General features: G+C 41.9%; 2 protein-coding genes across 3 annotated transcripts in view; one reads left to right on the forward strand and one right to left on the reverse strand.

Moving 5' to 3' along the window:
* The first annotated feature begins 207 nt into the window (after window positions 1-207).
* The window catches only part of LOC101124084 (zinc finger protein 286A), a 28,092-nt gene continuing 15,538 nt past the window's right edge, over window positions 208-12,761 (forward strand). The window contains exons 1-4 of one of the 2 annotated variants that reach the window (XM_031006191.3): window positions 208-436; window positions 1,812-1,900; window positions 7,001-7,115; window positions 8,758-8,856. In XM_031006191.3, coding sequence (XP_030862051.1) covers window positions 430-436; window positions 1,812-1,900; window positions 7,001-7,115; window positions 8,758-8,856 — 310 coding nt within the window. In that variant the 5' untranslated portion in view covers window positions 208-429. Of the gene's footprint in view, window positions 437-833; window positions 1,026-1,811; window positions 1,901-7,000; window positions 7,116-8,757; window positions 8,857-12,761 lie in introns of those variants that run through there. The other variant, XM_031006190.3, reaches the window with a different exon arrangement.
* LOC101153713 (ubiquitin-conjugating enzyme E2 S-like) lies at window positions 4,741-6,544 on the reverse strand. Its single transcript, XM_055385990.2, has one exon. The coding sequence runs from the start codon at window positions 5,551-5,553 to the stop codon at window positions 4,885-4,887; it is 669 nt and encodes a 222-aa protein (XP_055241965.1). The 5' UTR covers window positions 5,554-6,544; the 3' UTR covers window positions 4,741-4,884.

Consider the following 12,761-nt stretch of genomic DNA (forward strand, 5'->3'; position numbering starts at 1 on the left):
ATGAGTTCTGGGCGCACAAAATATGGATAAAAGCTATGTATTTTAACGTATCTTACACCGGAGTAATTTGGGTTGAACTCAGCAGCCCTAAGCACTGTGCCACAGGAACTTGTGCAGACAAAGCGCGGGGACGGACCCTGACTCCGGTCCGCGTCTCCGCTGCTCCCTCCCTCCCTTGCCCTGAGGATTAGACACAGGAGATGCTGCCTCATAGTCTCGCCAGACGGACGGAGCTCTTCGATCGTCCGATTCTCCCAGCCGCACCACGGGTGCTCCCACCTGCGGAGAACCGGAGTCTGGCGATGCCAAGGCGCTTCTGGGAATTGTAGTTCCGGGCGGGATGAGGGCAGCACGCCTGGCTCCGCTCCTTCTTACTCATGCGCGACTCCGAGCAGGCCAAAGAAGTTCGTCCCCTTTGTGAGGCCCGGGATGGGAGGTGAGTTGCTTGTGGTGATGTCGCTCGTCTCGGCTCGGCCTCGGCGGTGGTTCCCCGGGTCGTTCTGTGCCGAGTCGGGGCTAGAGTGCGCGTTTGTTAAAGGGTCCTCGAGGGCAGACCATGAGCCCTGTCCCTTCTCACTCTGGCCTGATCCTCTCCTCGGGGGACGCGGTTGTGCCACGGGCGGGGTGGTCGCGGGGTCCTGGGCCAGTGCCCCGAGCGCGGCAGAATTTGTCCAAACTCCTGATGCCCCAGCGTCACCTCTTCCAGGCGACCGGTTCCCCCAGGGACAGCTTCAAGCGGTAGGGACAGGCATCTGAGGACCCAGCCTCAGGGATGCTGTCCCCGGGCTTCCAGGCTCCAGCGCCATAGGACTGAGGCAGACTCCATGGTGAGAAAGAGACCCGATCTAACCCAGGCCTTTCATCAGAGCCCAGGAGGGAAGGCAGGAAGTGGGACCACGAGGCCCGGGGGGCTTCTAACTCGTCTGGCCAGGGAGATCTGAATTGGGGTGAAGAGCAGAATCTCCAGAACAAGGAGGAGGTGGTGATCATGGAGACAGATCTGGCTGAAATGCCTGAGAAAGGAGGTGACAATTGCGGACGTGTTGAACTTGTAGCGTGGAAGGACGAAATTCCTGCTCCTGAAGGGAAAACGGTTGGCTCAGGGGAGGTGGCTCTTGGCTGGCTGTCTCCATTGTCTTGGGGATGGATGGGCTTTTTAAGTGAGACTGAAGGGCTTGATATGGGAGCACCGCCCTTTCCATGGCAGCTGGGCACACAGTGGACCCTTCAAAGCTACCCCCAAAATGTGAGTGAAATGTTAACTTCTATGGCAATAATTCACCTCTTTGGTTGTCAAAAATGTTTTGTTTTACATAGGAGAAAACAGGCATAGTAGTTAATGACTGACTTCCATTCTACCTGACCAGTTTCATGAAGGTTGTGCTGTGACCTCCTATACCAGAATTCCCCCTGGGGTGGTTGTTAGATTTCTGGATTGTACCCCAGGCTTCAACTAATGCTTATTACTTTGAGGTGGGGTCCAGCAATCTACATTATAAATAAGCTTTCAGAGTGAGAACCAACGAGTATAGATTAAGCTGGGAAATTTACTGACATATTCTAATTTCTAGATCAGAGGATGCCATCTTACAGAATGTGTTACGATTATAGCAACTGAATTCGAGCCCAGAGTAGCAATATTCCCGCATATCCCGGGAAGAGGGTCCTGGGAGGAGGTCGGTTGTTTTGGGGGTACCTTCAGTCTCAGTGTTTGTAGGCAGCACGTATAGTATGTTGAAGCGGTTTTTAGACTTTAAATCTGAGTGGCAAGTTAAGCCTAGGTCTCATCATTACTGCTTTCTTGTCGTTAGCTCTGTCTTCCCAGGATTCTCCCCATTTCCAAGAGAAGAGCACAGAAGAGGGAGAAGTGGCTGCTCTGCGCTTCACGGCCAGATCCCAGGTGAGTGAGTCTGCTGATTATTGGAATTACACCTTGTTTCTTAGAGTACAGATGCACTCCCTTCTTTGTGATGTGGAGTTTCTTTATCCACTAAAGTCCATCTGCAGAGCTGAGTTCTAAATCTAAGAGACTAGTCAGGAGACTAATGGACTCAGAAGAAAATGTTTTCTACTTATAACACTGGATGGATTTCTTCCCTATTTAGTGTTTATTGTCCCTCAACAGATAGGTAAGCAGCATTTCCCTTTCTTAGCCTACTATGCTCATTTCTGTGCTTGGTAATGTGAGAAACTATTTTAAATATAATGTGGTACATACCTCTTAAAACTTGTTTCTCTAGAGGAAACAGCATGTATGTGACTTTAAGTGGCAATCTAAGAAAGCACTTAAATGCTGAAATGATTGTAAAAATAATAAATACTCACATAGTTCAAAGAAATACTGGAAAAGGAAAGCCTATGAAGGCGTAATTTAAAGAGTTACAGTTAGAATCCAGCCCTCTGAGATGATGAAAGCTAAGGTATGATCATGTCTGCAATTTACTTTTATATTGTTGGCCCCTCTCTCCCAAAAGGTAAATATGACAAATATTACGAATGTTTGGCTGGGCGTGGTGGCTCATGCCTGTAATTCCAGCACTTTGGGAGGCCAAGGCAGGTAGATGACTAGGTCAGGAGATTGAGACCATCCTGGCTAACATGGTGAAACCCCGTCTCCACTAAAAACACAAAAAATTAGCCAGGCATGGTGGCACGCACCTGTAGTCCCAGCTAGTCTGGAGGCTGAGGCAGGAGAATCACTTGAACCTAGGAGGTGGAGGTTGCAGTAAGCCGAGATCGCACCACTGCATTCCAGCCTGGGCAATGAGGGAAACTCTGTCTCAAAAAAAAAAAAAAAAGAATTTTTGAATTTAGGCGGTGATTGTACTATATCAGTGATTATTGCATTCATCTTTCAACTTTTGTATGTTTGAAACTTTTATTAAAAGAAGTTAGGGCTGGGCACGGTGGCTCATGCCTGTAATCCCAGCACTTTGAGAGGCTAAGGCGGGCAGATCACCTGAGGTCAGGAGTTCAAGACCAGCCTGACCAACATGGTGAAACCTCGTCTGTACTTAAAATACAAAAATTAGCTGGGCGTGGTGGCGCGCACATGTAATCCCAGCTACTCCGGAGACTGAGGCATGAGAATCACTTGAACCCAGGAGGCAGAGGTTGCAGTGAGCCCAGATAGGGCTACTGCACTCCAGCCTGGGTGAGAGTGAAACTGTCTCCAAAAAAAAAAAAAAAAAAAGTTGAGGAGGAAAAAAGGAGCTTTCCATGATGTGTGTGGCATACCACAACCCAGAGATTCCTCAATCAGCCTCTTTGCTTCTGTAATCCAAGGTGTAAAAAGTAGATACTGCACGTTCATAGTGTTTGTAAAAGTCACTTCCTTTATGTACTTGCCTGTCTCCATTGGCTTCTCAACTGTCTTACATTAATCTTGAAGACTTTATTAGTCAAGAAGCTTTAAGTTGCAGCTGATAAAATCAATTCAAATGGGTCTAAGTGAAAAGAAGTAACTATTGACTAACAAACTGAAAAATCTAGGTCTGGCTACATATAGGGCTCAAACAAGAATGTTAAAACCTAATTCTTCATTTTACTGACCTTTTCTCTCCATGGCTTTTATGGCCAAACAAGTTTTTCTCCTAGTGTTGGCCTCTAACGAGTTTAGGCTTACATCTTCCTGTGTTGAAGGCCAGAGAAAAAGGGCAGATTCTCTTCTAGTCATTCTTGCATAAGTGCTGGGATTGACTCTAATGGGGTATTAGGCCCATTCCTGGATGAGATATTGGCCAAATTTAAGTGTAATTCCTTATAGAATATACCTACACACACACATACACACACATGCTCGTGCACGCACAAACATCCCACCCATGAGTCAGAGATGGCGTCAGTACTACCTGAGCTACACAGATTCAAAGTGGCCAGGCATAGTAGCTAGGGGAAAATTAGGGCACTGGTACCAGAAGCGTGAATATATATTTCAATACTTTGATATCAGATTCAACACTGTTAACAGCATCAAGGTGATTGAACCTATTATGGAAAATTTTTAAAACTCTCTTTGTTCTTTGTGCATTTTATTAGATTTTTAAAGTGCAATATTGGAGCTTTTTTTCTTGTTAGAATTTGTCTGGGCTATTTTTTACCTTTGATTTGTTAGATTGTTAAAAATATTAAAAGTTTTAGTTCTTCAATGTAATAAAGTGAACAACACAGACATACAGAAATGTAAAGGTAATGCTACTTCCCCCTCAGATTCAGTCCCTGCCTCTCTCTACTGTGTATATTTTTTCACATTTTTTGTTGTACTTGCACTACTGTGTTCAGACATATGGTGTACTATATTTCCTTCCATCTACCCACCGGTACCCAACCCAGCAATAATATTTTGTTTGGATGGCCTATTCTGTATATAGGATGTGGCTTTTTAAAAAAACCTTTTTATAAGGGAAATTTGCTCATTCACATATAATACATGTGTTTCAAACTTTTCTTGCCATGTGATTTTTATAATTCTGTTTCCTGTGCTTTATTGTTTCCTCTTTTGTAGTTTTCCTGCTGTTTGTGCAATGGTTTGCATTTTTGTTGTTCTGGCTTTTTCTTCTAATTTTTGGGCACTTAATCTCCACTGAATGTTGATTTAGTTATGTATATGCAGATTCTAGGCTAAAGGTCATTTTTCCTCATAATGTCTTTTCTACTTAGGGGCTACTTAGTGATTTTTACATATTATTTTATCTTAAGGGAATAATTCTCTTATTTCTTTTTTTTTTTTTTTGCTTTTCCAACTTTATTTAGAAAAACAGATCCAGGTCCCAGTGCCCCCTGTACCCTCCCCGACCCCAGCCATAATTTAAATAACTTAGAGACAGAGTTGGAGGGAGGGGACAGGAGAGGTTGGGGTCACGGTGGAAGGAGGAAGAGAGCCCACTACAGCCACCGCAGCGCCCGCTTCTTGTCCGTCTTTTTCTTGGCCGCCAGCTTCTTATCGCGCTCGCCAGCATGCTTCTTGGCCATGGGACCCTCAGCCCCTCCCAGGCCCCCTGGGGCCCCAGGGTCGGTGGAGGAAGCTGCAGTGCCACTGGCCAGGGCCCGACCGGCTTCGGCCCTGCCGCTGGGCCCGCCGGCGCCCCCGTGGATCTCTGTGAGCAGACGGGCCCGAGCCGCATACTCCTCGTAGTTCTCCAAGAGCAGGCGGCCCGCCTCCTGGTTGAATGCAGACTCGGGGTTAGGGTGGATCAGCGGGCACTTGATGGTCAGCAGTACGTGTCGGATGCCCAGCTCAGCCGTCCAGTCCCTCTTGAGCACGTTGACGCAGATCTCGCCATTGGCGACCACGTTCGGGTGGAAGATCTTGGTCAGGAAGTAGCCCTTGGGTGGGGAGGCAGGGAAGTCCTTCCCCAGCAGGAGTTTCATGCGGAACAGACCTCCAGCATATGGGGTCCCCTCAGGGCCCTCGATGGTGACCTGGAGGTCGGTGAGGTCCTCCTCGTTGGGAAAGACCTTGATGCCATCGGGTGGGTCTGCGGTCAGTGTCGTCATCTCCTTGTACACCAGGCGGATGATGTGCGGGGGCAGGTTCTCCACGTTGAAGTTCATGGCTGCGGCCGGCCGGGGGCGGGTCCCCCCGGCCCCCTTCCTGCGTTCTTCGGTCCGCCGGCCGGGGCGGGGGGCCCAACTGCTGCCGCTGCGGCCCTGGAGAGGCCCCGGCGGCCCCGCTCCCCTCCCCGCTGCCTCCGACGTCCGCCTCGCACAGCGTACACCAACCCGCCGCCCCGGTGCCCGGCAGCACTTAATTCTCTTATTTCTTAAATCTTAGATTATTTTCCGCATAGTAGCTTTACTTTGAGATAATTTTAGACATAAGAAGTGTTGCAAATAGCACAAAGAACTTGTATATGCTTCACCCTGATTTTTCAAAATCAGGACATTCACATTGGCATAATACTATAACCTACTGACCTTATTCAGATTTTTCCAGCTGTCTTATTTTTCTCTTTTTAAAATTTCTGCTTTTATATTGTAAATATTTCTCTTTTCCTTTGTTTTTTGTTCTAACTTGATTTTTGTGCTCTGGTCATTTATTTACATTTTTAAAAAATGAAATGGAAGTGTTTAAAGCTACGAAATTTCCTCTGAGTACAGTTTTAGCCATTTGGCATTTTTTTCCTATTTTATTTCATTATTTTCATATTTTGATGTATTTTCTCAGTTATTATAAATTATTCCATTCTATTTTTGGAATGTATTGAAATTTACTTTGTTACTTTTTGCAAATGCTACATGAATGTTTAAACAGTAGGTGTTTTCCATCCAGTTAGAGCATTTGATTCATATTTATTTCAGTAACCTTGAAATATTATTCCTGTTGTCTATGGGTTTACTTAAAGGTGCATGTTCAATGCAGATATGTATCTATCTCCTTATGGTTTTTGTATTTTTTGTCTTATAGAAGTATAATCTTACGATATTTTATACCTAAATATTTATGAATTGTATCTCATAAATTGGAGCCATTTTCCAATTTAATGCTCTTTGCCTTGAATTAATTCATGTTTAACTGGATTGGTTTTTTGCTGTCTTTTCTTTCCGTGACTTCTCCATTTACAAGTTCTGTATTGCAGTTCGTCTTGTGATTGGCTAGACTGACTCTTCAATTTTTTATTGAGGACTCAGAGAAGCATTATGTAGACGTGACTTTTTTTCCCTCTGCTGATATTTTACTTTAATCAAACTACATTGTTGACTTATTGGTTCATATTTTAATACTTTATTCCCCAGAAAAATTGTAGTCTCTCAATGGAGAAACCAGGGTCATCTTTTGGTTCTCATATTGAATCTAGCATAATATGCCTGGTACATAATTGATAGTTACCCTTTACATAAAATACTCCGAATGTGACGACCATTAGAATACTTGTCATTTATCATAGTCAGTTCCCCTCTTAAGTGCATCTCAGGGTTTTGCTCCAGGGCCAGCAGAAACTAGGGGATGAAAGAGAAGTAATTAAGGGAAAGATGTTGAAAAAAATATTTTATGTTTTAGGAAACAGTGACATTCAAGGATGTGGCCATGGACTTTACACCAGAGGAGTGGGGGAAGCTGGATCCTGCACAAAGGGATGTGATGCTGGAGAACTATAGCAACCTAGTCTCACTTTGTAAGAATGGATTGTGATTCTGGAATCTGCTTATGGGAGCATCACTAATGAAAGTGAAATAGCTTAACAAAGCCTTCACCTTTGCATTCAGGAGTCAAAAAGTGTTAATTCTTTTTGGCCTGTGTAGAAAATCTGTTTTTGCTCTAGATTCTTGATGAAATGTCTATGCTTGTTTTGTATCAGTATTCTTTGGGTTTAAGTGACAGAAACTTAACTCACACTCTTAAAGGGGAAAAAAATTTTGATTTTTCAGAGATCCAAATATATTATCAAGAATTTCCTTTATTCATTGATTTATTTTTAATCAATTAGCTTGGTTTTGCTCTGTATTAGCTTTATTCCTAGGATTTCCCCATGTGGCAAAGATGGCCAGTGGCAGTCCCAGGGTTACGTTATTCTTCCAGTTAGATAGCAAAGCTAAAAAAGAAAATGCTTCTTTCCTGGGAGTTTCAGCAAATAAGGTCACAGGCCCATCAGTGAAACAATCTCTAGAGCCAGCGAGATTGAGTACTCTGTGGCCAGTTTTAGATCCTGGGCCTACTAGCATGCACGCATACACACATGCATGCATATGATTGTATGAGGGGTGGAGGGGACTGTTAGCCCCTCCCAAACCTTATGTAAAAAAAATCCCCTAAGAAAGTGACTTCTGAGGCCGGGCGCAGTGGCTCACGCCTGTAATCCCAGCACTTTGGGAGGCCGAGGCGGGTGGATCACGAGGTCAGGAGATCGAGACCATCCTGGCTAACACGGTGAAACCCCGTCTCTGCTAAAAACACAAAAAATTAGCCGGGTGCGGTGGCGGGCGCCTGTAGTCCCAGCTACTGGGGAGGCTGAGGCAGGAGAATGGCATGAACCCGGGAGGCGGAGCTTGCAGTGAGCCGAGATGGCGCCACTGCACTCCAGCCTTTTTTTTAGACTCCGTCTGAAAAAAAAAAAAAAATTAAAAAAGAAAGTGACTTCTAATAACTGAAGAAGGAAAGGAAAAACATTAGAAGATAAAACTTCAGTTACCACCGTTACAGTTATGTGGTGCTGCCATTGAGGTCCCGCTTTTTCCTCCTTTCCTGAGGTAAGGACTAATTTGCAACATCTCTCTGAAGTTTCCTCACACAATAAGGAAATAAAGAGAAAGTCCTTTCTTTTCTGACAGTTGGAAATATTTGTATTTTCCAAATGCAATTGAACTCCTTAGCAGGCCCAGACTCTTGCTGCAGATATTTAAGCTTCATTTAGAGGTCCATCCTCCCTTACTTCAGCTCTTCCTGTAATACTTTGTAGATCAAGAGGTTGAGACCATATTCCGGTTTAGATCTTTATACCCATTACAAATAACTAAGTCCAGCAGGACAGTGGCCATGAAAGTTGGTCGTGGTGGCTCACACCAGTAATCCGAGCACTTAGGGAGGCAGAGGTGGGAGGGTAGCTTGAGCCCAGGAGTTCGAGACCTGCCTGGGCAATATAGTGAGATCCCATTAACTTTAAAAATAAAAAGTAAATTTTTATAAATTAAAAAATAAGAAAGAAAGTTGGAATTCACTAAGGAATATGTAACAATTCAACTGGCTTGAAGAAAACTTCCACAAATAACTTACTCCCATTACTTTCTTCTTTCTGTCTTTTTCTTTTTTTAAATGAATAGGGCTTCCAGTTTCCAAACCTGAGAACTACAACTTGGAGAATGGAAAAGAAGCATTGAAGCTTGAGAGAAAAGCCCCCAAAAGCAGCTATTCAGATGGGAGTCTTCAGAAATGATAGCCCAGCAGGACAATGAAGAAATACTTTTCAGTGCTTAAGAAAGTGCCTGTGTGCCCTTATTTTTAAATTTTTTTAAAATTTTAAAGCATTTAAAATATATAGAGAAGTCCAGAAAATAAAATAACATTCATGTATCCATCACTGAGATTAGACACGTACTAATATTTTGCTTCGTTTGCCTGTTTTCTTTCTTCCTTTTTCTTATAATATAAAACTAATAATTATACAGTTGGATGAATTTTCACTAATTTAGCACATTCATGTAACGATTACCCAAATCAAGAAAATAGCCTTACCAGCGCCTCTAGAAGCACCAGTGTGCCCTCTTTCAGGACCCTCCTTTCTCCCAAGGGTCACCTTATCCTAACTTATAGCACCAAGTTTTGACGGTTCTTGAACTTTCTATAAATGGAATCATATTGTATATACTCTTGTGTCTGGCTTCCTTCACTGCACATTAGCTGTGAGATACATCTTTGTTGCTGCATATCATAATTTATTCATTATCATTGTATAATTTTTCGTTTTGTTAATATACCCAGTTTATTCTTCTGAAGATGAGTATTTGGATAGTTTCCAGTTTTCAGCTGTCTGAATAATGCCGCTATGTACACTTTTTAAATGCCTTTTGGCGAACAAATGTATGCATTTCTTCTGGATATATACATACAAGTAGACTTGTTTTATCAGAGGATAGATACATACTCACTGTTGGTAGATAGTGCCAAAGAGGTTTCTAGAGTCATTGTACCAATTACATTCCCAGCAGCAGAATATGTGCGTTCTAGTTGTTCCACATGCTTGGCAACACTTAATATTGCTTGTTTTCATTTTAGCCATCCTTTTGAGGTGTGTGATATCTTTTATTTTTTAAGAAATAAAAATATTACATATTCAGTTAAAGCCCTTTTATTCTCAGCTGGGTGTGGTGACTCACGCCTGTAATCCCAGCACTTTGGGAGGCCAAGGTGGGTGGATCACCTGAGGTCAGAAGTTTGAGACCAGCCTGGCCAACATGGTGAAACCCCGTCTCTACTACAAATACAAAAAAATTAGCCGGGCATGGTGACAGGCACCTGTAATCCTAGCTACTTGGGAGGCTGAGGCAGGAGAATTGCTTGAACCCAGGAGGCAGAGGTTGCAGTGAGCCGAGATTATGCCATTGCACTCCAGCCTGGGCGACAGAGGGAGACTGTGTCTCAAAAAAAAAACAAAAAGGAAAGAAAAGAAACCCTTTTATTCTTTCTCCCCTAGAAGTAACCATTATATCTTGAAATTGGTGTGAATCATTTCGGTGTTTGTGTATGTGTGTGTATACACAGAGATATATACATATGTATGTAAAACAATCTGTATGTTTTATTGTTACACTTTTTCTTATGTAGTCTGATTTTTTAAAGTCATTGTATTTTGATATTAATCTATGTTAATATATATGAATTATGTTTATTCATTTTAACTACTGTGGAGTCATAAGTCCACTGTATGAATAAACTGAACAGTTTATTTTTTTGCCGTTAGTAGCAGTTGCAGTGATCATCCTTTTTTTGATTCCTTATGTTCATCTTGAGAGCTGGTTTAGGGAGATAACTGGAAGAAGAATTAGTAGGTCTTAAATCATCACATGTTTAGCTTTACTAGGAACTGCCAACAGTTGAGTTTTCAGACTTGTTAATTTTTGTCAATCTGATGGATGCAAAATGATGTTTTAAAATTTTCATTTCTCTGAGTGATAAATACAAGTTTGAGCATTTCATGTTACTTGGCTATTCAAGTTTCTTGTGAGTTACCTGTTGATACCCTTTGCCTGTTTTTTGAGATTGGGCTGTTTATATCTTTTCTCTTGATTTGGTGGAGTTCTTCATATATTTTAGGTACTAATCTATGACAGAAGTAGCATTGCAAGTCAGTGAGAAGAAATTGGTTCTTCTAATCTTTGGCTTATTTTATTTTCTGGTGTGTTAGGCATATAGAATTAAACATTTTTAATAACAAATTTTTTTTTAAATATTGCTTTTTGTGAATTGTCTATCTACTTTATCCCAGTGTCAGAAAGATTATTTTATTCCAAAATGTTCAATTTTGTTTTACAGGTATTTATTTTTGTATATGATGAAATGGGAAAACTAATTTTGTCTTTTTCCGTGCTGAAAGCCAATAAATAAGTCCAGCATTGTTCATGGAATAATCTTATGTTACTGATTTGTAATGCTACCTGTGGTAAACCCAGTTCCTCAGCATACTTAGTTCTGTTTCTTGTCTCTCTGGTTTACTTGTCTGTCTATGTCTAATACCAGACTGTTTTATTTACTATACTTAGTATTATATATAGCTCATAAAGAAAATCCTTCCTGGATATTATTATTTTTAAAAAAGTTATACTTTTGAATATTGAAAGAGTTTAAAAATCTTTCCCTGTGATTATGGATATATCTGTTTCACCTCAGAGACCTATCAGTTTCTGTGACTTACCCACTCACCACCCATCTCCCTTTTTTGGGGTATTGCAGTTTTCATAGTGATCTGTTAAGAGGTCCTTATATATGAGGTTTTTACCTTTTCTTATGTTACAGATATTTTTTCTAGTTTTTGACTTTCAGTTTTGCTATGCATTTTGATGTACAAGTTTAATTTTTTATAATCTTTTTTTTTCTGCCTTTTCAGTGCTGCTTAAAATGTGTTTCATTAATCCAAGGTTACATATATATTTGCCTCTGTTTACTAGTATATTCTTTAATTTTTTCTTTAGATTCTTAATCCATTTGGAATTGCTTCTTACTTCTCTGAGTATATCTTCTTAGCCTTCTTTTTTGAACAGTTAAATATTCTAATTACTCAAAATTTGATTTTAATCTCCCTTCCTTTTGTATACCTGGAGTCATAAACTTGAGTACTTACATGGGCCAGGAGGTAATATCACTGAGTTAAGCAAGCAAAGTGGAAACTGGTGAACCAGAGGAGTACGGGCCTCAACTGAAAGGAGTAGCTCTAGCTCAACGGCTGGCAAGCTTTTTATGTAAATGGCTAGACCGTAAATAATTACGCTTTGTGGGACATGGTGTCTCTGCAGCCATTCGATCTTCCACAGTAGTATGAAAGCAGCCCTAGAAAATGCATACATGAATGGGTATGTTCCAGTAAAAATTTATTTAGCAAAGTAGGCAGCAGGCTGTAGTTGCCAATCCCTGCTCTAAATGGTGGTTGTCGTTCAGTACACTTCCAGTTTTTTTCAAGAGAGAAACCCTAAATTTGCATTTATCTGTAATCTCCACCCCCCCCCCCCTTTTTTTTTTTTTTTGAGATGGAGTCTCGCTCTGTTTCCCAGGCTGAAGTGCAGTGGTGCGATCTTGGCTCACTGCAAGCTCTGCCTCCTGGGTTCACGCCATTCTCCTGCCTCGGCCTCCTGAGTAGCTGGGACTACAGGTGCCCGCCACCACACCCGGCTAATTTTTTTGTATTTTTAGTAGAGATGGGGTTTCACCATGTTAGCCAGGATGATCTCAATCTTCTGACCTCGTGATCCGCCCTCCTTGGCCTCCCAAAGTGCTGGGATTACAGGCGTGAGCCACTGTGTCCAGCAATAATCTCCCTATTTTTAACTGTGTATAACTAGTTTTAAAAGTTTGTATAAAAAGTGTGGCCCAAAGAAAATGTGTCTAAGGTCTGATTTGGCCAACTGATCAACTGTTTGCAGCCTCTACTTACTACTTCATTAGTCTCATCATTCCCACAACCAGTTACCTTCTACCAAGATGAGTCCCAAATTGGTATTTCCATCCTAGAGCTCTCCTCAGGGCTGTTCTCAGCATCTTAACTATTTGATTCCTTTGTTTGCTTATGTCAAAGATACTTCAATACAACATGTTTAAAACTGAATGTCTAAAATAA

This window comes from Gorilla gorilla, chromosome 4 (genome assembly GCF_029281585.2).
Source record: "Gorilla gorilla gorilla isolate KB3781 chromosome 4, NHGRI_mGorGor1-v2.1_pri, whole genome shotgun sequence".
NCBI classification, from domain to species: Eukaryota; Metazoa; Chordata; class Mammalia; order Primates; family Hominidae; genus Gorilla; species Gorilla gorilla.